The sequence below is a fragment of the Tiliqua scincoides genome, chromosome 7 (assembly GCF_035046505.1).
Source record: "Tiliqua scincoides isolate rTilSci1 chromosome 7, rTilSci1.hap2, whole genome shotgun sequence".
Lineage (NCBI taxonomy): Eukaryota > Metazoa > Chordata > Lepidosauria > Squamata > Scincidae > Tiliqua > Tiliqua scincoides.
In genome coordinates, this window is record NC_089827.1 from 34741312 (window position 1) to 34767330 (window position 26019).

The 26019-nt window shown below is 45.7% G+C and overlaps 1 protein-coding gene across 1 annotated transcript; it reads left to right on the forward strand.

Annotated features, from left to right (window-relative positions):
* Window positions 1-1829: 1829 nt before the first annotated feature.
* DNAI7 (dynein axonemal intermediate chain 7) lies at window positions 1830-26007 on the forward strand. Its single transcript, XM_066633772.1, has 13 exons — window positions 1830-1913; window positions 3484-3585; window positions 4449-4586; window positions 5919-6065; window positions 7461-7564; window positions 11490-11686; window positions 12221-12370; window positions 15825-15991; window positions 18434-18584; window positions 19891-20105; window positions 21505-21675; window positions 23230-23343; window positions 25735-26007. Exons 1-13 carry the CDS (start codon window positions 1845-1847, stop codon window positions 26005-26007), a joined length of 1998 nt encoding a protein of 665 aa, XP_066489869.1. The 5' UTR covers window positions 1830-1844.
* The last annotated feature ends 12 nt before the right edge of the window (window positions 26008-26019 follow it).

Consider the following 26019-nt stretch of genomic DNA (forward strand, 5'->3'; position numbering starts at 1 on the left):
CTCTCTGTCCTGTGATCATCTTAGAGCCAAGCTATTTGTCCCTTGGGAGATTGGCAACCAGCTCTTTCAAGGTTTTTTTCTTCATTTCACATCAGCCCCAGGAGACTGTTATTTTGATTGAGGAAGCAGTGCAGGGTGAGAAGGGCTATTCCTTTTCATCATTCCAATTCCCTGATCAAAATTGTCTCTCTCTCCAAATCTGCTGCTAGCCTATTGAGACAAAAAGACAGGTCACCATGTTGGCCCACTGCTGCTAAAGGTACTGAGCATGCAAGCCCTTTCTGCCCACTGCAAAGCATTCCAACTCAGGCTGAGCAGAGCGGGGGAGGGGGGACAGTATGCAGTGGGCAGTGGTGACTCACTTGCTCAACAGTACCTTGTACTGGGAAAGGCAGCAGAGCAGGGAGCAGCTCATGAACTCAGTATCTGTTGGTGAGAAGAGGAGGAGAAGCAGCTGGGGAGGCTGGGGGGGGGCCTTCCTCATAGGCAAATGCTTAATGATCTTGCTCACTGACACCTAACCCAGCAAAACCCACTTTGCTGTGAATACCTTCTCAGTGGTGGCACCTGCATTATGGAACTCTTTTCCCTTTAAATTGAGGACAGCCTCCTTGCTATTAACTTTCTGGCAGGGACTGAAGACTTTTTATTTAGGAAAGTGTTTGAGACCTTATAATGGCTGCTTTTATTAATCAATGTTTTTACTGTGCATTTTTATTGCTGACTGCTTTGTATTTTATATTGTTTTTTTCTTCTTCTTGTTTTTATAATATTTTTATCTGTATTTTATATTGTATTTTAATGTATTGATTGTTAGCCACCTTGGGTGCCCTTTGCGGAGAAAGGCAGAGTATAAATCAAATTAATAATAATAATAATAATAATAATAATAATAATAATAATAAATACATCAAAAATCTGGACCAAGGATATTTCAGATTGTAAACAGGTGATTGGCCATACACCCATAACGCACATGAATCAGATTGTATTTCTGGGTTTTATGGCCTAAAGACCCCAAAACCAATAGGTTGAGTACCCCTTATCCGGAATAAGAAATATTCTGAATTATGGAACTTTGTGCACCAACATGAACTTTTTTTTTTAACTTTTTTGCCTAATGAAATAAAATCACAAACTGTGTTTCATGCACACGATTATTAAAAATATTTTATAACATTATCTTCAGGCTATGTGAATAAAGGGGTATATGAAACATAAATGAATCACAACATTTGGGCCCCATCTCCAAGATTTCTCATTATGTATATGCAAGTATTTCAAAAATACATAAAAATTCAAAAAACTTCTGGTTCCATGCACTTTGGATAAGAGATGCTCAACCTGTACAGCAATACCTTGCACTTTCACCTGGTTAGGGACCGGAACAAGGATGAAATTCAAAAATGGATGAATGTCAAAGCATAGCCTTATCAAACTTGCAGATTTATTTTGGCTGGTGAAAAACATAAATGACTATATGAGACATGCAAATGCATACAAAAGCAAAATAAGCAGAAATAAAAGAAAGATAAACATAAGAACATCGAAAAACATTGTGGAAGGTCGAATGAAAGAGGAAAGCACTTGGATGAAATTTCAAATGTGGTTATAATTGAAAATGGCTGAAAGAGCAAAGCGATGAAAATCCAGTGGATGAAAGTCAAGGTATTGCTGTACTGATAACATTGTTCACCCACCCCCGTTGGGTTTGGTTGTTATTAAATTATGATGATGTCGAATAAGTCATTGCTCATACAGTTTGCCTGCATGATTTAACTCAGTTATTTAGTTGTCTTGTTGATATGTTCCTAATTCCAGAGGAAGCCCGATTACGAGCCGAGATGGAAGAAGCTTTGAGGCTAGAGAGGGAAAGAATTGAAAAAGAGAAGACTGAACAACTGGAGGCTAAAGTCAGTACTCACATGCACTGTGCCAGACTGACACTGCAAATGTTTTGGGCTGTGTTTCTGAATGGTCCGGACCAGACAATACTTCTCCCTGGAGCAGAGGAGGGTAGTGAGTGTGTGCATGCCCTCCTCACCAACCTGGTGTGTGCCTCTTGGGCTTTGTCAATCCCGGCAAGTCCATGAGGGGACAGAATGACCAAATGCAGCCAATGCTCATGAAACCCAATGTTGATTCCTCGGGGAAAATCTGGTAATCAGGTATTTTTAGCTTATGTGCATTACTTATCACGTGCAGGAGCCGTATTTGGACATTCTGTCCCTGCATGGATGTTCAGGGTTGGCAAAAGCAGGGAGGGCATATCCCATTCATGTGCTGTGCCAAATCAGTGCCTTCTGATTACTGGCCATGATATGATATGATAACGGATACCTTCTGATAACTGGCCATAATCAATTCATTGTAAGAACATATCTTCTCTATTTGCTTAACTTTAGTGAAAATTAAAACAAAACAGTTTTTAACTCAAAATTAATTTGGGTACTTCAGGGCTTCCAAGCTTTTAGATGCCCTTTAGCTATTGCCAGAAAATTTCTGAAAGAAGAATTTTCTGGGCTGATGGAGCAGAAAATCAGCCCATCACAAACTCAATGCAAAAGTAACTGTACTGGAGAAGATGACCCTAAAAGGCCCGATATGTTTTAAACTACACCAAATTCTTCATCGAGGAACGATTTAACAAAATGAACAATAACATCAAGCCATTTCTGCTCAACATTGCATATACGCAACAGGGACCAGTTGGTTGGTGACAGTTGGTGATACAGTTCAGTTTCCAAGCTCTGCCCTCTAAAAGGAGGGGGCAGAAGGAACTGCAGATAGACTCATGGGTTGGTGGGTGGTTTTAGATGCCAAAACACAGAAGCAGCCCTTCTGCTGATCTGCAGTCTTCTGGTCCCTGATAGTTGATTCCATAGTCCAAGTCTTAGGCTAGTGTTTCTCAAACTTATCCGGTTTGTGACACCCTCAGAACCCAGAAGGAAGTGGCAATGACGCAAAATGTGTCGTGAAGTGACATCATCAGTGTTACTTCCAGGTTTGGAGGATGTCACAAGCCTCAAAATAGCAGTAAGAGGGTCAGGGTGAGCAGGAGGGCTGTCCCCATCATGTAGTTTTCGTGTGCTGCAGCTTTGCCCATTGCATTGAACTTTCTGCCGCTGTTTGGAGCCTTGCACTGTAGTCTTCCCGCCGGATAGTGTGTGCTTGTGGCAGCTTGGCAAGTTCCTTGCTATACCCCAGGGTGTCTCACTTTGGGAACTTCTGTCTTAAGCTCTTCCTTCCAGAACTGCAGATGGAGTCACAGGCTGGCTGATGATAAACCATGTGCCAGGGTTTGGTGGAATGTTAAGATACCAAATCACAGCCCCTTCCAGATACCAGAAGCAGCCCCTTCATGGATTTGCAAGGTCCATGGCCATGGGTCCATGGCCCAGTCTTTTAAAAGTCACTGTTCCTTTTTTTTTTTTTTTGTTCAGTTTAAGTTTAAATCTAGTTACCTGCTCATGTTCCATGCAGGATCAAGAGCGCCGAGGGCGTGAACTGGCTGAACTTCAAGAGCTTGAAGAACGCTTCTTGGTTGCAGCCCAATCGAAGGAGAGGCTCAGAGCTTCTGCTAAGGTACATTTGGTTTTCAAATCACTCAGCATTTGGTGATAAACCTGTTTGTAGCCATGGAACACATATGCGAGCCTTTGGCTTCCTTGAGAAGAAAAAAATGAATCCACAAACTGATTTAGAGGCTGGAGAACTTACGTTTTTTTTTTGGTGGGGGTTAGTGGTTGTTGCTTGCAAGTCCTGGGATGGTTCTCTCATGTGATGGTCAAGAACAGGTGTGGGCAAACATTTTGGCAAGAGGGCCACATCATCTCTTTATGATGCTGTGTTGGGGGCCAGGGAAAAGAAGAATTAATTACATTTCAAATTTGAATTAATTTACATAAATTGACATAAATGAATACATTAAAGATGGAACTTATATGAATGAATGGATTTTACTGAACTTGTTTATAATACACATGAGAACTATAATACAGGTGTGTAGAACCACATGAGAACTACGAACTGTTTGCCACACATCTCTTGCACAGTGAAAACATGCAGACCAAGCAAGAAACACATGGAGACATGTTGTTCAGATGCAATGGTGGGGGGTTATAATAATGCCCAGGGAAAAGCAGAAAACACATGGGAACTAGGAGGGCTTGCTCTAACTCAGCTCACCTCTGGTGGTCGCAACTGGTAGTCATGGGCCAGCGCGGGCTCCAACAGTCTCCAACAGGCCAGAGGATCATTGGAGACTTGAGGCTCCCTGTGGGTCCCCAAGGGCTGCAAATGACCCCCGGACTGGGATTTGCCCACCTCTGTTCAAGAAGATGCTTTGCAGGAGACCATGAGCTGCATTCATCTATGTCTAGCTCAAAGGCCTCCCCATCTCCCTTTCTGTTTTTGTGCTTCAGTGTGTATGCTTTGTGTCTTGCCAGTGGGAACATTACACAGCCTGTGATGGAAGCCCAGACCCAACAATTCCCCAAGAAATCAATACTTTCATGAGCTTGTGGCAAGAAGATAAAAATAATGACATCAAGACTGTAGTCGAGAAGGGCAACAGTGTGCTGAAAGTAAGTCATACATACATACATACATACATAAGATCTTTATTGGCATAGATAGATAATGGAAATGTAATTTTAAAAAAACCACAAACAAAAAACAAACAAAAACAATAAAGTAAAACAATCATAATCATCCATTACCTTCCCACTCACCATAAAGTAACAGAAGACCCAGAATTCTATTCCCCCAATACCCCAGAGGCAAAGTTAGCAACCTTGTCAAGAGAGTCAGCTTCCAATATGGAAAGAAGAGACTGTAGCTTAATCAAATCCTCCCAACCCTGCATTTTATTCAGCAGTGGAGCCAGATAGTTCTTATGAAGAATGTCATGAAGCAGGCTGTTAAAAAAAATACGTGTTCTAAAAGTTTCCACACAATTCCTGGCACAGGAACATCTTCTCTCTGAGTGGGAAACACCACTAAGAAAGTAAGGGCGCAATCCTAACCCCTTATGTCAGTGCTTTCCAGCACTGACATAAGGGCAGTGCAGCTCTGAGGTAAGGGAACAAACATTCCCTTACTTTGTGGAGGCCTCAGTGAGTGACACCCAACTGCAGGATGCAGCACATGTCCCATTGGCACTGGAAAGCACTGACATAAGGGGTTAGGATTGCGCCCTAACCCCTTTGTATGTCTTTGTATGGTAGTCTGTGGGGTTTGTGCTTTACTGGTTGTGAAAGGGAATGCTTAATTGCAGGGAATGTGAAAAGCAAGGTGAGATGCAGCCAAACAGGTGGCATTTGGAAGACAAGGCACCCCTGCACATGCAGGGTCTGCCCATGCTCCTCAGCTGTTTACTTCCATGCAATGTCAGTGACATGACCAAATGTGGATCCAGACATGTCTGAAGTCAGAATAGTGTTCAATAGTGATAAGTAAAACTAGTGACTATGGGCGTGGAAGGTGGGGAAGGGAATAGGGACACCCCTTGTAAGCCAGGGAGACCCCTAAGCCAGGGAGGCTTAGCCTCCCTGGTCTGGTTATTCAGGTCTTCATGTCCCTGTTCTTCAGGAGGCATGTTTCTGGGTCCATCATTGAGCCTACACCTCCAGTGGGATCTGGGAAGGAGGCAACCACAACCAAACAAATGAATCTGATTCTTTTTATTGGGTTTGGGGTAAACTGATTTGGGGATCATTTTAGTTTACAGTGTTTCTAATTGCAGTTGGAATCTACTCCCAGTAGTAGATGGTTTATAATTCTGTTTTAGTACCATTGTTCCATGTAAAATCAGGAAAAGAGCAAAAGTGTCTCCTCTTCTTTGACACAGCATGAAAAACACAGAAGTTCTCAGACTTGGTTTCATCAACTAACATAGTCAACACAATGTCTTCCAGTTAATCCAGAAGTTAAAGTTTATTCTAATGGACTCGCCTTACACTGAGCTAACTTCAAGCGATGTGCTTCGGTACCAAGAAACCATTCTGCAGCTTCAGGCTCTTCTTCATCAGAAATACAACCAGGCAACAGAACAATTGCTGAAGGTAAACAGGTGGGGATTGGAAGGCTGTGGAAGGATCTTTGTTTTTATTTCATTTGTGTTCGTCATTTTAAAAGTGATTTGTTTAGGGTCATATCAAACATGTGTCATCTAGTTAAAGGCTTTATCCATCAGCAACAGCTGTGTGCGACTGGGACCGCAGTACAGACTTAGGAGGTGTCTGAAAGTTTTCTTTCATGCTGTAATCCCATTGTAGGAAAAGGTGCTTCAAGGTTGAAAAAACCACAGGATGGGTTGGGGAAAAGTGAGAAGTTAAACACTCCCCATTGCATGCCGTGGTCTTGATACAAACTGCATCTGTCTGAGACATTGTGAGATGAAACAGTAGCCATAAAAAACATGTCAGTCATTTCTTCCCACAGTGCTACAGTGTGACACAATGGGCGCAAAATCCTGAGGCGACCTTGGGCTGGCGCAAGTCTCCTGCTCTGGCCCAGGAGGGTTGCAAACATGCTCCTCCTTGTGAGTCAGCAAGGCTGGCACGCAGAGGCGTGCTGACCTGCGGAGGCTGGCAAAAGCCTCCATGCCAAGTCTTGCGTTGGCTGAGCTCAGCTGACACAAGACTCTGAGGTGGGTGGGGAGGAGGCAGAAGGGAGGCATTCTGGGGAGGGGGGAGGGCAGGTGGTGGGGTGGGGTGGGGTGGGGTGGGTGGGGGGGAGCTGGTGGGGGGGCTGGGACCCGGCAGTTATGCTGGATCCCAACCTTCATTCGCAGGGAGTTCGGAGCTGCTTGAAACTGCTCCACCCCCTCGGACTTGTGCCACCTCAGGAGGTGGTGTAAATCCAAGGAGACCCATTGGGGCCAGGGTGCCTTACCCAGAGGTAAGGGGAAAAGTTTCCGCTTACCTCTGGCTGAGCCACTTTGGGCCCCTATCCTGCACTGGATACAGCGCAAGCATCTTTTTTTTTATTATTTACAGGTCTTGGTAAATTCTTGGTCTTTATTCAAGACTTTATTCAAGGCGGTTTACCTGGGCTTGGCTTGCCTGTTCCAGCGCAGGATAGGATTGCACCCAATGTCTGAAGCTGGTAGTCAACTAGCAGGCAGCTCTGTTACACTGTTTAAACTTTTAAATGCTGATAGGACTGAGCTGTAAGCCACTTCAAAGTGTCAGAACCAGCTCCAACTCGATTGTTAAAGGTAGTGTCCAAACCAGAACTAAACCCAGGGTACTAAACCCAGTACATGTGACCGTCAGGGCTGCCAATGAAGATGGACCCTCCATGCTGAGTCTCCCCCACCTTCCCTGCAACTTCCAGAAGTCTATGGAATGTTGAGGGCACAGAAATAAGAACAGGCTCTCGTTCCTCTCATGGCGACCTGTGCTCCCTTTACTCAACTTGACGTGTCAACTTCTTTATTTCCATGATCTTTGCAGCAGGCTAGTAGTTACGCAGAATCCGAAAGTGGAAACATGGAGGTCGTCATTAAAGAGACGGGTGTAACGTTGTGTATTTGGGCAAATCTCAAGAAGAATCCAAGGTACTGCTTAGATAAAATAGCCGCTGCAGGGCCTGTTCAGGAGTTAACTGTGTTACATGGGTGCTCCCGCAACATGGTCCGTAACTTTCATAAAATGGAATAAGAACAGCCCCACTGGATCAGGCCATAGGCCCATCTAGTCCAGCTTCCTGTATCTCACAGCAGCCCACCAAATGCCCCAGGGAGCACACCAGATAACAAGAGACCTCATCCTGGTGCTCTCCCCTACATCTGGCATTCTGACTTAACCCATTCCTAAAATCAGGAGGTTGCGCATACACATCATGGCTTGTACCCCATAATGGATTTTTCCTCCAGAAACTCGTCCAATCCCCTTTTAAAGGCGTCTAGGCTAGACGCCAGCACCACATCCTGTGGCAAGGAGTTCCACAGACCGACCACACGCTGAGTAAAGAAATATTTTCTTTTGTCTGTCCTAACCCGCCCAACACTCAATTTTAGTGGATGTCCCCTTGTTCTGGTATTATGTGAGAGTGTAAAGAGCATCTCCCTATCCACTCTGTCCATCCCCTGCATAATTTTGTATGTCTCAATCATGTCCCCCCTCAAGCGTCTCTTTTCTAGGCTGAAGAGGCCCAAACGCCGTAGCCTTTCCTCATAAGGAAGGTGCCCCAGCCCCGTAATCATCTTAGTCGCTCTCTTTTGCACCTTTTCCATTTCCACTATGTCTTTTTTGAGATGCGGCGACCAGAACTGGACACAATACTCCAGGTGTGGCCTTACCATAGATTTGTACAACGGCATTATAATACTAACCGTTTTGTTCTCAATACCCTTCCTAATGATCCCAAGCATAGAATTGGCCTTCTTCACTGCTGCCGCACATTGGGTCGACACTTTCATCGACCTGTCCACCACCACCCCAAGATCTCTCTCCTGATCTGTCACAGACAGCTCAGAACCCATCAGCCTATATCTAAAGTTTTGATTTTTTGCCCCAATGTGCATGACTTTACACTTACTGACATTGAAGCGCATCTGCCATTTTGCTGCCCATTCTGCCAGTCTGGAGAGATCCTTCTGGAGCTCCTCACAATCACTTCTGGTCTTTACCACTCGGAAAAGTTTGGTGTCATCTGCAAACTTAGCCACTTCACTGCTCAACCCTGTCTCCAGGTCATTTATGAAGAGGTTGAAAAGCACCGGTCCCAGGACAGATCCTTGGGGCACACCGCTTTTCACCTCTCTCCATTGTGAAAATTGCCCATTGACACCCACTCTCTGCTTCCTGGCCTCCAACCAGTTCTCAATCCAGGAGAGGACCTGTCCTCTAATTCCCTGACTGTGGAGTTTTTTCAGTAACCTTTGGTGAGGGACCGTGTCAAACGCCTTCTGAAAGTCCAGATATATAATGTCCACGGGTTCTCCCGCATCCACATGCCTGTTGACCTTTTCAAAGAATTCTATAAGGTTTGTGAGGCAAGACTTACCCTTACAGAAGCCATGCTGACTCTCCCTCAGCAAGGCCTGTTCGTCTATGTGTTTTGAGATCCTATCTTTGATGAGGCATTCCACCATCTTACCCGGTATAGATGTTAGGCTGACCGGCCTATAGTTTCCCGGGTCCCCCCTCTTTCCCTTTTTAAAAATAGGCGTGACATTTGCTATCCTCCAATCTTCTGGCACCATGGCCGTTTTGAGGGACAAGTTGCATACCTTAGTCAAGAGATCTGCAACTTCATTCTTCAATTCCTTAATAACCCTTGGGTGTATGCCATCAGGGCCCGGTGACTTATTGATCTTTAATTTATCAATGAGGTCTGAAACATCTTCTCTTTTAACCTCTATCTGACTTAACTCCTCGGTCAGGAGGGGCCGTTCGGGCAGCGGTATCTGCCCGAGGTCTTCTGCCGTGAAGACAGATGCAAAGAACTCATTTAATTTCTCTGCCATCTCTAAGTCTCCTTTTATCTCCCCTTTCCCTCCCTCACCATCCAGAGGGCCAACCGCTTCTCTGGCGGGTTTCCTGCTTCTAACATATTTGAAGAAGCTTTTATTATTCCCCTTAATGTTGCTGGCCATGCGTTCCTCATAGTCTCGCTTGGCCTCCCCTATCACCTTCTTACATTTCTTTTGCCACAGTTTATGTTCCTTTTTATTCTCTTCATTAGGGCAAGACTTCCATTTACGGAAGGAAGCTTCCTTGCCCTTCACAGCCTCTCTAACTTGGCTGGTTAGCCATGCGGGCACTCTCCTGGATTTAGTGGAACCCTTCTTTCTTTGCGGTATACACCTCTGCTGGGCCTCTATTACTGTTGTTTTAAGCAGCCTCCATGCACTCTGGAGAGACTGGACTCTTTTTACCCTCCCTTTCAGCCTCCTTCTAACCAGCCTCCTCATTTGAGGGAAGTCCGCCCGTCGGAAGTCAAGGGTTTTTGTTAGAGATTTGCCTGGTATTCCTCCCCCAACGTGCACGTCAAAACGGATCGCAGCATGATCACTGTTCCCCAATGGCTCAGTAACGTTTACATCTCTAACCAGGTCCTGCGTACCGCACAAAATTAAATCCAGAGTCACCTGTCCTCTGGTGGGCTCCGTGACTAGCTGATCTAAGCCACAGTCATTTAGCACGTCAAGAAATCCGGTTTCCTTATCGTGACCAGAACACAAATTGACCCAGTCAATATGAGGATAATTGAAGTCCCCCATGATTACAACCCTGTCCTTCCTTGTCACCTCCCTGATCTGTTTCCTCATTTCAAGGTCCCCATCAGATTTCTGGTCTGGAGGACGATAGCACACCCCCAGTATTACATCGCTGCTCAAGCCTGGTAATTTAACCCACAGAGATTCTACGGTGGAGTCGGACCCACCTTCAATCTCTACTTTGCTGGATTCTATCCCTTCCTTAACATAAAGCAGGATTGCATGGAGCAGGATTGCATGGCTGCTGGATGACAGCACCATGACAGGTAATCTTGGCCTCATATTCTGTGCAGCATCTTCCATCTTCCAGGCAGGATACTTGATACTTACTTGAAACAACCTCCTAAGCAGTAAACTCTGTGGCTGAACTTAGTAGGACTTCTTTTAAGCCTTTGACTCTGCCCTTGGACTGCTCCCAGTGCAAGGAATAATGGGAAACATTGTTCCTATGGCCCTTGATCCCCTAAAAGGGATTTTGGGAACCACAGGAACTACATTTTCCTATGGTCTCTGCTCCCCTGGCTATTGCTATGGTGGTGCCCAAGATCTCTAACAGAGGCCCTAGTGCAAGACCACAATGTCACTGCGTCTGCTATCTTCCTGATGAGTTTGAGGAACACAAAATGGTAACAGGAGGGACCTCACAACAGAGTAGAGGGCTGGGAGCACGAAGTCTGCTGGATCCCTTGTGATACCATTAAGAGCACAGCAGATACTGGGCCGGGGAGGGGAGGAATATCACTGATCAGTAATTCAGATATTGGTTCTTCAGGCTCAAGATTGTCCCTGAGGAAACGATAGCAGTAGGCCTTGAATTTGTGAGCTTGCTGAATTCTCTCACCCCCACCCTGGGGGATAAATCTCTTGAGGTGGGTATAGGTCATCCATGAGGCTGACTGAAATGGTCACATCAGGGGTACCCGCCTCTATCCACCCACCTTTCTCCACTTCTCCTCCTCTTTCTCCCTCCACTTTCTGGATTGTAAAAGGAAGAGCAGGGCTGTGGAAGAAAGGAGAGTAGTCTCAGATGTCCCAACCTACCTCTTTCCTCCACACTTCTTTTCATACCCCTCTTCCTTTTCTAATCCAGTAAATGGCAGAGGCTGGCACAACACTGGGTAAGGGGGGCAGTATTTGGCATGTTTCTTCAGGTCTTTCACCGGCCCTGGTTGTTAGAATATTTAGATGATTACGTTGATGCCATCAGAATTAACTGCTTTCCTATGATGTCATTCTTTTTTTACGGCCTTCCAATCAGGTTCAGAAGCCAGATCTTTTATGATGAAGTGAGGGAACCCATCAATGGGTTTGAGCTCCCTAAAGCATTGGCCATCTGTGATGTTGCAGTACGAATCTTGCACACCCATTATGATCATGTATCTCCCTTGCGGATTTTTCCCAAAGAGCTGCTAAACCCGGACATCTCAGAAACCAAACCAATGATAACTGTGACAAGTGTGGAGACAAATGAAAAGGAACCAGAAGGTCTTTTGGAAGTCTCTGCTGAGCCAGCCACAGATGGATCATGGGTAAGATATCAGTGGAGTACAGGGCAGCACTGATGTGCTCAGTGGTAGAGGGTATGCTTTGCATTCAAAAGGTCCTAGGTTCAAACCCTGATTCATGAGTGTAGACCCAGGAAAAAATAACCCTTCCTGAAACTGGAGAGTCCCTTCAGTCAGTGACAATACCTTGAATAGGTCTGGGAATATATTCCCTGGAAGTCAAATGCTGTGTCAGTGTAACTGGAGACATTGTCAATCTAATAGGGTGGAAATGGGTGCTGATTGTGCCTTTTTTGTGTGCATTTTGATTGTATACTGCTTTGGGAGCCAATCTAGTCTGAATAGCAGGTTAGACTGAAATAAATAAATACAATGTCTCTCAGCCTTACTTACCATATTTTTCGCTCCATAAGACGCACTTTTCCCCCCCAAAAAAGTGGGGGGAAAAGTGTGCGTGTCTCATGGAGCGAATACTCTGGGCCAGCTCCCGCCAGCAGCGCTGAGCGGAGCGCTTTCCCCTTCCCTGGCGGCAGCTGCGAGGAGGCGCCGGGCGAGCAGCGAGTTCTTCTGCTGCAACACACACCGCCTGCTGCTGCTGCTGCTGCTTGGCCGGTCCGCGTCTGCGCGCGCCGCAGTGCGCCCTGAGCTGCGAATGGGCTGGAGGTGCAGTGGCTGCGCTGCCTCCCCCTGTGCTTTTTGTTGCTCGCTGCTGCTAATGTCACGACCCCGGGGGCTTGAGGCTTGCGCGCCAATCACAGGCGGCCTGTGTGGGAACCAGGAGATGGCGAGCTGCTGCGGCTGCTGCTGCTGGGAGGCACGATGGGGCGGGCGGCTTTTAAAGGAAACGCCGCCCCCTTTTACCTCTTGCCCCCCCCTGGCCGAGCTTCCGAGGGGCATTTAGCGCGCTCGTCTCTCTCTCCGCTGTAAACTTTCCGCAGGACAATCAGTAGCGCTGGCAGGGAGACAGGGAGGGAGAGGAGGAGCTGCTTCCGCTGCTGCTGCCTTGGCTTCCTGTGCTGCTGCCCGAGCTCCAACTCACGACACTGGACGTGCATTTTCAAGTACACCCTGCTCTCTGGCCAGTGAGAAGCGGGACACTTTCTGCTTCTTCGCAGTGGTCACATAGTCCAAGGGTGGAAACTGTTCCAAGGGGCATCTGGCTTCTCCTGAGAGGAGAACACTTGATTTCATTTGATTCCCCACCCCCCTCCAATCTGAAATATATTTTTTCCCTGTTTTCCTCCTCTAAAAACGAGGTGCGTCTTATGGTCAGGTGCGTCTTATGGAGCAAAAAATACGGTACATCACAGGGTTATTGTGAGGATAAAAGAGGAAGGTGGAAGGAGGGCCATGTGTGGTACCCTGAGCTTGCAGGAAGAGTGGAAAAATACAATAAATCAGTCCCCTGATAAGACTTAGCCCTTCTGTTGAACTCTTTGGAAGGAGTTTCCCATGCGTGACTACCAGCTCAATCCTATTCTTCCCCCTCCCCTGCCGATATAGCAACACCAAAATGGCTACCACTTCATCCTGCAGGAGGTGGCTGTTGCAGAGGTCTCCTCTGGATAAGGGAATGTTCATTCCCTTACCTAGGGATAAGGTTCTGTAGCACAGAAGGGATCTACTGAATCTGCACTAGCGAATTCTCTTGCATGAATCCACATGAACCAACGCAGGGAGACTGGGTTTGGGAAGGGTGCTAGGATTTGGCAGCTGCTGCCAAATCTGCCCCCTTCCTGGACCCAACTTAACCTTCCCCTGTCCCGTTGCCACCCAGTCCTACTCTCTTTGTGCCACTTTGTTAAGCTCTCTTCTGCCCCATCCCACCTCCCCCTGTCCCAGCCATCCTACCTGGAGTGGTGGGTGGCTGGTGACCCTTCAATGTGTGGGGGAAAACCCAGCCTTCCCACCAGCTGTCCAGCTGCGCATGACTCTGTTTGCAGTCAGTGTTTTTCACAACTGCCATAAGGCAGTTGTTGCTGGTTGAATGCATGTCTCACCAGTACTATAGCCCAATTGGACTGATCTGTTAAGGTATTTTGCTCCATCTGTAGAAGTAAAAAAGTCTGTTTTACTAACATATTTACTGCTAATGCATGATTTTGTTTTTTGTGCTTGTTTCTCTTGTCTAGAGCCGCACAAGCTCTCCCCTTTCCCTAGAAAGAAGCTCTGTAGTTGAATCGGTAACCTTAGGAGACTCCTTTAGCAAGAGATTTTCAACCTTAGGGGACTCCTTTAACAAGAAATCTTCAATCTTGCAATTTATTTCTGGAGGTATTCAGTCCATCTTTCTATACCATCTTGAAACATGGCATCTATTTAAAAAACTTGAGTCATGATCTAGTCTCTCCTGCTTGCATGGGGCAGGACCCCTGTTGGGCATTACAAAGTCTTTTCTTGCATCTTTTATACTGGCCTTCAGAGTAACAAGTGTGGCTGGCCATTTTGATGAATAGGAGCCCCCCCCCCCGCCCCTTGATTTCCATAGAGGGTTTCAGCACCCCTGTTAATTACAGCAATGTGATAGCAACACATGACCTTGTGTGAGTTGAATTCTGTGGCCACACAAGAGGTAAGAAGGGAATCTTGCCCTTTCACTTCCCCTCCCTAACAGTGTGTCCCTTTCATGGCATGGTAGTTGTGACACAGAGGGGAAGGAGAGGGTGCATGAAAAACAACTGCTATGCAAATACTGGGCTAAGGCTAGATCCTCCTGCTAGGGCAACTTGTCACTTCCCACTGGTATGACTTAGGCATCAGAATGATCAGTAAATGTTGCTGGATGTACAGTTGACTATTACAGACCAACCACTTAATTCAGAATGATTCCATTGCACTGAAGAGAGTTTTGTAGCCTCTATGACAATAACTGTCAGTGGAGCAGGCATCACAAAAGCTTTTGCCTCTGTCACCATAGCAATTAACTGCATGCTTTCCTTTCACATTGGGAGAGGAGCCTTTCATGTTGGAAGTAGCACAAACATGTGCTGCCATGCCCAGAGCCTGGTGTGAGAGCCTTGTGCACCTGCAGCAGAGGTTGCTATCATGGGGCAGTATCCTCTAGGGCTGGGGTGCCCAAACCCTGGCCCGGGGGCCACTTATGGCCCTCGCGGTCTCTCAATGCGGCCCTCAGGGAGCCCCCAGTCTCCAATGAGCCTCTGGCCCTCCGGAGATTTGTTGACGCCCGCACTGGCCCAATGCAACTTCTCTCAGCATGAGGGCAACTGTTTGACCTCTCACATGAGCTGCGGGATGAGAGCTTCCTCCACTGCTTGCTGTTCCACATCTGTGATGCAGCAGCGGCAGCAAAGGAAAGGCCAGCCTTGCTTTGTGCAAGGCCTTTTATAGGCCTTGAGCTATTGCAAGACCTTCATTCATTCATATAAGTTCATCTTAAATGAATATATTAATGAAAATTTATGTAAATTTATTCAAATTTTCAATGTAAATTCTTTTTTTCCCCTGACCCCCGACACAGTGTCAGAGAGCTGATGTGGCCCTCCTGCCTAAAATTTTGGACACCCCTGCTAGGGTTATCTCATTTTGTATAGAAAGTACTTGTTGCTCATTTGGCAATATAAATGCATGCTCCTTTGCAATGAATCTCCACAATCTGTTACCAGGGGTGAATATCTGCTCACATTTAAGTATCCTTGATGTAAGTAGCATGCTTCTAAATGTTATTGAGGTTCTTTGAAGCAAAGGGGGAAGCAGCAGTGTGGTGACTTGCTCTGGAAGAAGCCTGGGCCCAAATTCATTAGTAACTGGATGTGTTGAATTGGGGGTGATGGGTAGTAGCTTGGCTCCATGTGTAATAGCTAGCCAAGGATATTTAATTAGGCATGATCGGTAATAGTCAGACACCATGCACAATGGCTAGCTGATTTATTTGAACAGGGAATGGTTAGCAGTATCTCTGTATAGTGTAAAATGGCTAGTCTGATATTATTAACTTCAGACAATGATCAATAACCGGAACCTTCCGTGACTACATTTTCTAAACTGGGAACAGCTGCCCTCCACCCTGAGTGATAGTGAGCTGCCTGAGTTAAGAGCAGTGTAACTCCTCACATTTTGTTCATATTCAGCTTCTGCACAGGCTTCAGCACTGGGGATCATTGAAGAGGAGGAGGAGCAGCCAGACAAAAATGTGGTCGATTTGCACCAGTTCATGCCAGTGGGTGGCGTGTACCATTTTGATGCCCTGAAGCTCCCACCTCAAGCGAAACACGTCAAAGGGTGGACCATGGTGGAAGTAATTTTCAAGAACCAGGGCAGGGAGGGGGAAGGGAAAGCAGATTTGAGGGGAGTAGGTGTGTATCCCTTGGGGAAGAAAAGTGATGGGGCATACAAAGGTCCCATCTCATAATAACTTCAAGCCCCACAAAGACTTCTCTTGGTTTTTGAGCGGTTAGCAAATATGAAACATTTGCACACTTCTCAACAACCATGAAGAATACAGGGATGTGCGGTGGGTGCGGAGGCAGGTGAGGCAGAGCCTCCCCACCGGAACCCTTTGAGAGGTGCCGCTGCCTTGTGAGGTGCCCAAACACCCGCAACCCACGTACTTTGTACGTGGGTTGTGGGTGCTTGGGGGCCTGACACGGCAGCTCTCCCTCACTTGCCTCCTCACCCACCACACATCCTTGGAGGAACAGAACCTTGTGTTTTTACAAAATAATCAGAACCTTGTGTTTTTACAAAATAATCCAACAGTCATCAAGACAAGACAAGAAACCTTTATCGGCATGTTGACATGCCATCATGCCCACAACTGTGCACGTTTCCATATATCCCACAATCCCACATAACTGTACATATATGACTTCGTGATATATGTAGAATTAAAAAGAAAAAGAGACATTTCCCCCACACTGAGAACCACATTGAGGCTGGTTTGTTTGTGTGTTCTGTGAATCCATTCAAATACTACATGACATGAGATTACAGAAGTACACAATTACAGGCCTTTGTGTTGGATTCAGAATAGCTTGTCAGGCACATTAAAGTTTGGTAGGGCTTTGAACAATTTGGGCACATCTACACTTAAAACCTGTGTTGGTTTTATATCTGTTTATGTTTACCACAGCTTTCTCCAGAGAGTTCTGGGACTTGTAGGCTGGTTGGGATGCTGAGGAGTCTCTGAACTCCCTAATTCTCCTCTCATTGGAATTGTGGTTCTCTAGGATTCTCTAGAAATAGAGAGTGTTGTTGGACCTATTTTGAATTTGTGGTGAAGATGTGCCCTCTGATGTAAGGAGAGAAATATGTAAAAAACTACTCATCCCTCTTTGTGGAACACCTAGGATGCTTAGGCATCTATTAAATAATCAACCTGATAGCTTTAATTTCATGCAGTAAATGTGAGCTGAACCTGTTCTAAAGTAGTTATACAACCATTTCATTTCATAGATGCATGTTTAGCTCCCTACCATTAGATCATGTGAACCAGCCAGCACAGACAAAACTTGCATATCACATCCCATCAACTCAAATACAGTAGAATGGAGGCAGATTCCAAGTTTGGCTGAACAGTATCAAGAGATAATAGTCATGTTGGTTCATTGGAAAAACTAAAAAAATTATAGTTTAGTAACACCTGTCTGTGAACCAATAAATATGACACAAACTTGAGAGCAGGTTCTTCAGAGCTCTCTTCTCAGAGCTTGTTGATGTTTTGGTTGCTCCTAATTAAGGTATATTACAAGACTGTGTTTTGGATCAAGGGATGTGGCCTTGAGGGGTGAGTTATGGAGAGCTGTATCAAAATTGTGCAGGGATGGCATCAAGGTAGACAGGTTAGGCAATGACCACTCCTGTCAGAGGACCCAACTAGGTAACCTGACCCTCGTACAAGTTGCAGTGCTAGTGCCCTAAACAGCACCAGGAAATGGGCAGTGGATGCTACCCAGTATTGAGCTTTGATCCAATGCCCGCAGCTGTTACTATGTGAATCAGTGCAACTTGTACACAGCTACTGTTCCAACATGGCTACTTAGAAGCAGCAATGGAGTACTCTTCTAGTCAAACACAGAACTGGGTTCAGAAAACTGAACTATTTCTGCCACGCTCCCCCCCCCAAGTTTAATTTTGACCTTGTCATACCTTGAACATGTAATCAGGATCACAACAGCCCGAGTAAGCTTCCAACTCAATTTTTTCCCCTTTCCTTTCTCTCCCGCACCTGCTTAGCTGGCTTGCTGCTCCTTTGTCAGTAGTGGAATGGAGGGAAACAAATCTCTCTTTCTCCCTCCCCTCCCTGGTATCTGACATTCTGCTGCAACTGTGAGCTACACGCTGGGCATAGCAGCCCTCTAGGTTACAAAGAAGGGAGCATTTCACTGCTTTTGGAGTGGCAAGCAGGGTAAGCTGGGGAGGCCTACAATTCATCTTCCGCTTGGATTGAAGTCTGAGCTGGGCAAGAATTTTGGGAAGAATCTTGCTGCACTTTGGAGGCAAGAATTGTTATTTTAGTTAGAATATTTATATACTGCTTTTCAGCAAAAAAAATCTCAAAGCCGCCCAATTCCAAGTTACGAGTAAAAGTCAACGTTTAGTGACATCACTTCTTGGGAGTGACACTTCGCTCATAGGTTGTTGGGGGAAAACAAATTGTATTTTCAGACCCTTGTCTTTCAAGATGCAGGGTTGTGCCTATTTCAAAAATAACCAACGTTACTTTCTTCTTCTTGCAAAGGTGCTGGATACAGGATTGGAGTTCATTCCCTACGTAGCAGAGTGTGAAGAGAATGAGGACCCTTCTCTCGTGACTGTAGGACTCACTGTCCAGCTTCTTGACAGTGTGATCTATTTTGAGGAGCCTCTGATTGCTAGATGGGATACTGAAAGTGAGAGTTGATTTCATTGAATTAGTGTTCCACCCTTAAGATTAAAGACCTCTCCGGGCACATTACCGTGAAGTATCCTGAAATGGTCACATGGAGTGGCAGGGAGTGGCAAAATAAGCTCCCACCCCTCAGTCTACCTCCTTCTCCAGCTTGCCACTCTGGTGGGCATGCTGATCCTCTTCTAGCTTGCTGAGAGCGAGTAGAAGAGGATCTCAGCCAGAGTAGTCTCCTTCTTCCACCAGCGCTACTCTCCAGAGAGAAGGGAAGGAAAAAGCTGCTGTGGATCCAGATTGCCTCACCCCACCCATCCAGTGCTTAGGAAACACCAAGTAGGCAGGCAGGAGCAATTGGGAGCCCACTCCCCTTCCCTTCCCAGGAGCATGATGCACAGCCTCCCTCTTCTACACCATTCCTTTTGCAAAATAAAGAAGAGCAATGCATGTTGGACGCATGCAGCAGATGTTTAAAAACATGACTTATTTTTTCAGTGCTGCATGAAGAACTGTTTATTTGCCCAGGCTTGTTAGATCTTGTGGAACTTTGGCATGCCATTGGCTTAATGTTTTTGGCCATCCAACTGTTTTTAAAGTGTATTGATTTATAAGTCATAGTTAGATGTCCTGGAAACCTTTGTGCTTTAGAATAGCCGTTCTCAATCCTTTTTTTGTTTATTTTTGTCTACAGCCCCTTAGGAGCTCTTCTCAGAGTATTTAATTGATTCAGTTACCAGGGCCCCCCATAAATCCTTGGGGCTCCCCTTCTCACAGGTTTCAGTTGTCTGTCTGTGGCCACATTCAAATTTGCCAGGGTGCCCCAGAGGGTCATATGGCTCCTGTTGAGAAAGGCCACTCTTTCTCAGGATAAATAGAACAGGATAGAACCTGTCCTTAAGTAGATAAAGTAAGGGGAACCATCTACAGCAGGGGTCAGCAACCTACAGCCTGCAGGCACCTGGCCCAATTTGCAGCATGCCAGACAGGGAATGGCAGAGCTACTTGTTCAGGGTTGCAGAGTTTGTGCCGCACAGTAACCTTGGGGAGGCAGCTCTGCTATTCCCTGTCTGGCACGTGGCAAATTGGGCAGGAGGTTTGCACAGCTGCTTCCAGGAATTTGGCAACCCCATAGTTCACTAATGATGTGATAACATCATTGCCAAAAATCTGGGCCCTTTGCCCAGAAAGGTTGCCAACCCTGCTGTACACTGTCCGAACTCTTTAGAGAAAGGGTGAGATAAAAATTTAACATAACTGTTGTCGCTCTTTAGCACCAACCAAAATAAGTTGTTCCCCTTTCCTCCACACCAAAGGCCAGTGCTGGAGAACAGATGACATTGGGGAAGTGGCCTACAATATGAGAGAGAAGGAGATCTCTTTCAAGATGAACAGGTTTTATACTGTGACGCTGCTACAGGATGCCCATGTCAACATGCCCTATCAGTCATGGGAACTTCAGCCCAAAGGCACTGATGAAGCCCTTTTCAGCATCCTCACAACCTTTGCTGAAGTGCAGATTGAGATCAAGGTATGCTAGCATGTCCTATAGTCCAATCCAACATCTATTCACTTGGAAGAAAGGCCCACTCCATTCAATGGGTCTTATTTAGGGCAAGAACCACCAGGGGTGTCTGAGATAGCCTGGCCCCATAAGGATTTCCAGGCTCTTTCATTAACAAAAGAACCATGTCAAGCTCTTTTATTTTTAGATATAAAAGGAAGAATGTTCACACAGCTGCTCCCTGAAAAGTAATGCAATTAATTGAGAACTATACTGAGCTACCAGTATTTATATTCTGGGTGTTCTGCAGTGGTTTCCTTCCCCTTTAGGTTTCTTCACCACTAAAGTCCTGGCTTATAGGTCTACATTTACTCCCAAGGAAATGCACCCTTAGCTGCTTTCACATCTGAGGCTATACATTCCAAAGCAGTGACAAAATCTTTCATTTCACATTGCTGTTAATTCAGGAGAGATATGGGACACAAAACACACCAGAGATAGTTTTGCCTCACAGTTTGGTGTCACATATACTTTAAACCTGCTGTTTGCATCCTGCAAGTTTTCAGTGATGACCACCATTTCTCTTAAGTGCATAGTGGTTTTTATTTAGGGGCAACTAGAGCACCCGGACATTTGTAAAACTGTTCTCAGAGCACCTGGTTGTGAGACATGCTTTCACTAGGCGGATATCTAGAAATGAAAGCTTGGATGATCCTTTTATTTTAATTAATGTGAATCAACTTTCCACCTGAAAGGCATCCCCTCAACAAGGCGTTGCAAAGCCAAAAAGGTCCGTAAAAGAACCTGCTGCTTCTCTGCGTCTCACAACCCTGGGTTGGCCTACAATATCAACAGGCTTGCCCAAATTGTTGGTTGATGGACAAACACTGCAGAGACTAGGCTCCTTTGGGGGCAGGTCACCTTTCCTCTCTCATACTCCCAAAGTCAATCACACGTGACTTCAAGCCAGTCATTTTTTAAATATCAAATAGCAGCCAAACTGAGAACCTTAATGCAGAAGGGAGCTTTAACCTTTCCAACCTCCTGCAGTCCCTGTTCCCCCATTTCTCTCTTTCTGTGACACATAAACACTGTGGGTGGAGCGGGTGAGGACAACAACTACTAGGATTGGGACTTCAAGCAATGGGGGGGGGGAAGACCTGCATTGGGACCATGGCATGTTAAAGCCCCCCCCCCTTTCCCTGCTGCTGTCCCATTTCAGCTACTATTTCACATTTTGAAAGCAAGCACATGCTGCAAAGTACATGCTTGATGTGCCATCTAGTTTGCATTTGGCTGACTGAAGTGGCTTGCCATGTATAATTACGAGTTAAAACCAGACAACATAACTCAAATGTCAAGATGTTTAGGAAACGATACAGATGTTTGCCAGCTAACCAGTCCTTGTACTGTTCTTTGGAGACAGGTTGACCTGTGCAAACTGGTCTCAGTCACAACAATGGAAGACACTGTTCTCCTTCCTGAGCTAAGAGGAAGATGGATGACTCCACTGGCCCTTTCAATGGCTTTGAAGGAGGCCGGAATGAACATCTTCCCAACTGAATACTCTCCAAAGTATGTCAGTATGAACAAAAAAGTAAGATCCCAGCTAACTCTCTTCCTCCTTTCCATTGGTTTAATGTGGCCCTTTTTCTTTAGTAAGCAGAAGGTCAACTGCTATCCATGATCTTAGGTGGGGTAGGGGTACATCTCTACCAGGTGCAGCGGAGAGCTGTCCAAGGCCCAGGTTGCAAGAACTCGGTTCAGTACAGCAGCAGTTCCCAAACTGGTGGGTAGTGACTTACTATGGAAACTGGAAGAAGGCCATTCCCCCTTAAGAGGAGTGGCCTGGAAAATACAGTTACAATGGTGCCACCAGGACCATTGGGCATTTAAACTTACCTGGGGGTTGCTGACCATTGGTTTTCAATTGAAAACCAGCAGAGTTCTGATCGCCAATCTGCGCTGTTTACAGCAGCGGGGAAGGCTACAGCGGGGCTATGAGCCCCACATACCCTCCCAATGGCTGGTGTTATCCCCCCAGGTAAGTTTAAATGTCTCTTGGTCATTGCAGTGCAGCAATTGCTCTGGCGCTGCCCCGTCTCTGCCACAACTAAAGGATTCCCAATTCCCCTGTAGAAGTTTGGGAGCTACTGCAGAACAGGGTTACAGAATGATTCTGCACTCTAGAAGGATGGTGCTGGATTTGGGTCTTTGGCCCATTCCAACAGGACCCTTTTTAATGGACCAAGTGGCTCTTTTAACCTCTTCCCTTGAACGGGAAGTGGTATAAGCACTGATCTTTGTGATCCATTCTCCCAGTGACCCAGTCCAACTCTGGCTTCCCCTTCTGTCAGCGAGGAAGCGGGTGGTGTCTAAGGATAGTGCCTTTCTGATTGTGGAACACCAGCTCCGCATCCATCATCTTTTCAGTCCCAGGCAAAGACCTTCTTCTGTGCTCAGGCTGTCTAAATCCTTGAACCCAGGGCTCTTAATTTCCAGTTTAATATTGCATGTGCTGCTGCTCTGGTGTTTTTGTTTGCTATGTAAGAAAGTCCTCATTATAAGCATTTAGAGGCCTGAAAAGCAGGAGGGCAGATATCCTGATCATTTACATAAAAAAATCTTAGCCTTTTCCCAAACTTTCTTGTTTTTATTCTTGCCCTGTGATACTTAAAGCACTTTCAGTCCATCTAAGGCTGCAGTCCTTTATGTAACTTAGGGCTAAGCCTCACTGAAAGCCATTGTACCTACATCTGAGTAAATCTACAGAATAAGCCTGCAATTCTGCCCCTTCCTCCTTTCCTTTGGATCTGCTTGCAGTGCCGTCACACCCCCCCCCCAGCAGTACAAGTAAGTAGTAAAAGCCCGTTTTGCTTTTATCAGGATGAAGTTACAACTATTATTCGGTTGTGTATTATTCGGTCAGTGTTCCTTGGCTGCATTTTTATCATCTCTATCTATACAAGAATTGGGTTTATATGATATATTTTAATAGTTGGGAGCCTAGGTGTGTGTTGATTATTATATATGAATTGGATTGGTTTCATGTTTTTACATTGTTGGTCACCTTGAGTCCACTTTGGTGTGGGAGAAAGGCAGGATAAATAAGATTTATTCACTGCCCCTTTTGTTTTGTCATCTGTTACAGACCCTGCTAGCAGAAATCACAGCTTACCAGCAAATGGCACTGGTTGCATCTGCTTTTGCTTTTGGCTGGAGCAAGTGGAATGCACAATGTGAAGAGGATCAAACGGTCTTCAAGGTACAACTTGATTGTGTCAGAATCTTTCTTCTAGCACTTGCAAACATAAACCTGCTGTTTACAATGTTCCCAATCCTTGAGCAAGAAAAACTATGCTCCCTTCCATGGTTCGCTCTACCACTGCTATAGCATTATGCCTGCATTGGCATTAACCATAGTTTAACAATACACAGTACTAGCTTTAATCAGTGGTGTTCAGACATCATATGCAAACTGATTAGGAGGACAATTGTGGTTAGCACCAATAAAGCTATGAAATACTATGCTGCAAGCAGCAGAGAAGAACCAAGCCTATGGGTTCCTTTTGATCTAACCGTAATGAGAAGACTGTCACAGTGAATTTAGCCCTGTAAAACAGCTGCATTGCCTCTATCAAAAAGTGAATATAGATGTTGCTCCTACCTCCTGATTTATCCTCATGTAAGGTTTTTTTAAAAATTTTTTGCAAGACTTGCTATGTGCAAGCTGGCATGCTGACTCTTGCTTTCCACCTCATGGATTTTATAGTAAGCCAGCCCACTTGAGGTTTTTTGCTCACTTCTATTATGATCACATGGCAGCTCCCCAAGCAGTTACTACAGTTGTCAAAGCTGGTGGTCTTGCCCAAATTATTGCCATTGGCCCAAGTAGTCTCAAAATAGGGACAGGGCAGCCCCGTGTGTGTTGGGGCTTCCACAGTATGCATGCCTCTGCTTCTCCAGGTCGGCCACCAAGGCTTCAAGGGAGCGGACGCGTTCCCCAAGTGCCTGGAGCTCCTTGCACAGAGGACACATCCATGACATGCCCCAGAGGCATATAGTCATACATGAGGCACTCGATGCAAAACACTGGATAGCCCCCACCCTGCTGCTGGGTGTCTGACTGCATAGTTTGTTTGTTTAGGGGTATTTAAAAACCCTTCACTGGTTTGCTGTCCTCTTCTCAAGGGAAGAGAAGGACAGTGTCTGGGGCCCTGGCCTCCTCACCCTGCTGCTGAACTTGCACGGAGGCTAAACTGGGGGTGCCTTACCTGGCACTTTGTTCCCGAGGCACTTGTTGTCCCAGAGGCCACGCGCGCTTCTGCAGAGGGCTCAAGCGGTGGCAGGCGCTAGCTTTATGCCACTAGCTAGCTCCTCCTCCCTCCCTCCTTGCTGATTGAAAGGGGGCTGATCTTCCCAGGTGAGATTACAAAAGATTAGGAAGAGAAAAAGCTGCTGATGGGCCTAATCTACTCTGTAGGCTCCTGAATGGGGTTGCTTGGATTTGCCTAATGGGGCTCTTATCACCTCCTAAAGGACGATGACTATGCTAATTTGCTAAATTTATGACTATGCTAAGCTAAATTGCCCTGGCTGGCTGGCCCTTCCTAGGTTCTTACCCTCCTAATTCAGTTCTCTTAGGCTGGACTGTTTTTTAACCTCAAGCTGCTTTTTATTTGAATTTTAACTGCACTTGTTTAAGAGTTTTTTGGGCTTGGCAGAACTTACACACTAAAGGTTTAAATCCTGTTTTGCCGTTTATAAAATAAACGGCAAGTGTACTTTCTCCCCCTATTACCCTCTTCTTTGTTTAGTTTGGGCTCTAGCTTCCTATCTAAATTATACCTCCTGCTTTTATTAAGTGTGTACCTTTATTTAAATTATTTATTTACTTATTGCTCTCACCTAGATCCTGTGTCCCAGTTTACTGAACCTTTAGATTATGTTCTAACTTGGATTAAGTTTAACTTGGGTTAAGTATAGGGTTAATTTAAACAAAGTAGAAAAACTTGCTTTCTACTTTATCCTCCTCTGTTTTATTTACTTTTCCAAGTGCCTGTACCTTGGGCCCTTACTCACAAGTAGGACTCTGCTCCTGCTCAGAGTAGACCTATGTTCTCACTCATGTATGTATTTTTATTGCCCTCACCTAGCTCCTGTGCCCCAACTTGCTGGACCTTAAACTCCCTCCCTCTGGTTAGATTAGGTGCTAACTTAGGTAAAGCTTAGGTAAAGCTAAGCTAAAGCTAAGCTAAATTTCAATGTTGATTTAAGGTTAGAAGACAAGAGTTAGAAAGACAAAGAAAGAATACACTTACCTTCTCCTTCTCATCGTCCTCCTCCTCTCCTCTTCACAACTCAGAGTCCTCCCTCTCCTTCTCCCAAAACTCAAAGGTCCACTTGCCTTCTCCCTCTCTTCGCACTGAGGCTAAACTCGCGGTGCCTTACCTGGCACTTTGTTCCCGAGGCACTTGGTGTCCCAGAGGCCATGCATGCTTCTGCAGAGAGCCTCACGCAGTGGCAGGCGCTAGCTTTATCTTCTTAAAGCTTAAATATTAAATAAAGCTCTTAAAGCTTTCTTAAAGCCATCTTAAAGCTCAATATTATACTTAACAGTAAATGTGCAAAACTTACTCTACATCTCCTGTTGCAGGCCTGTGAACACCTGGTCGAGGAAGATGTGCCAGAGGACTGGGTCCTTTTTATGTTCAGTGGCCAGAGAGCTCAGAGACTCGAAATCACAGAAGACAGCGATGTCTTCTCCAAGAATATAGCTGAGGGCACAGAATTCCACTCCACTCTCTACCACCTGATCAAAGACATGGCTAGTGAAGCAGCGATGGAAACCATTAAGAAAACCCACTACCTTTTTATCGACACTGTTTTTCAACTGCTCTTTGCTACCAGAGTGCTGACATATTCTTAAGACAGCACAGGC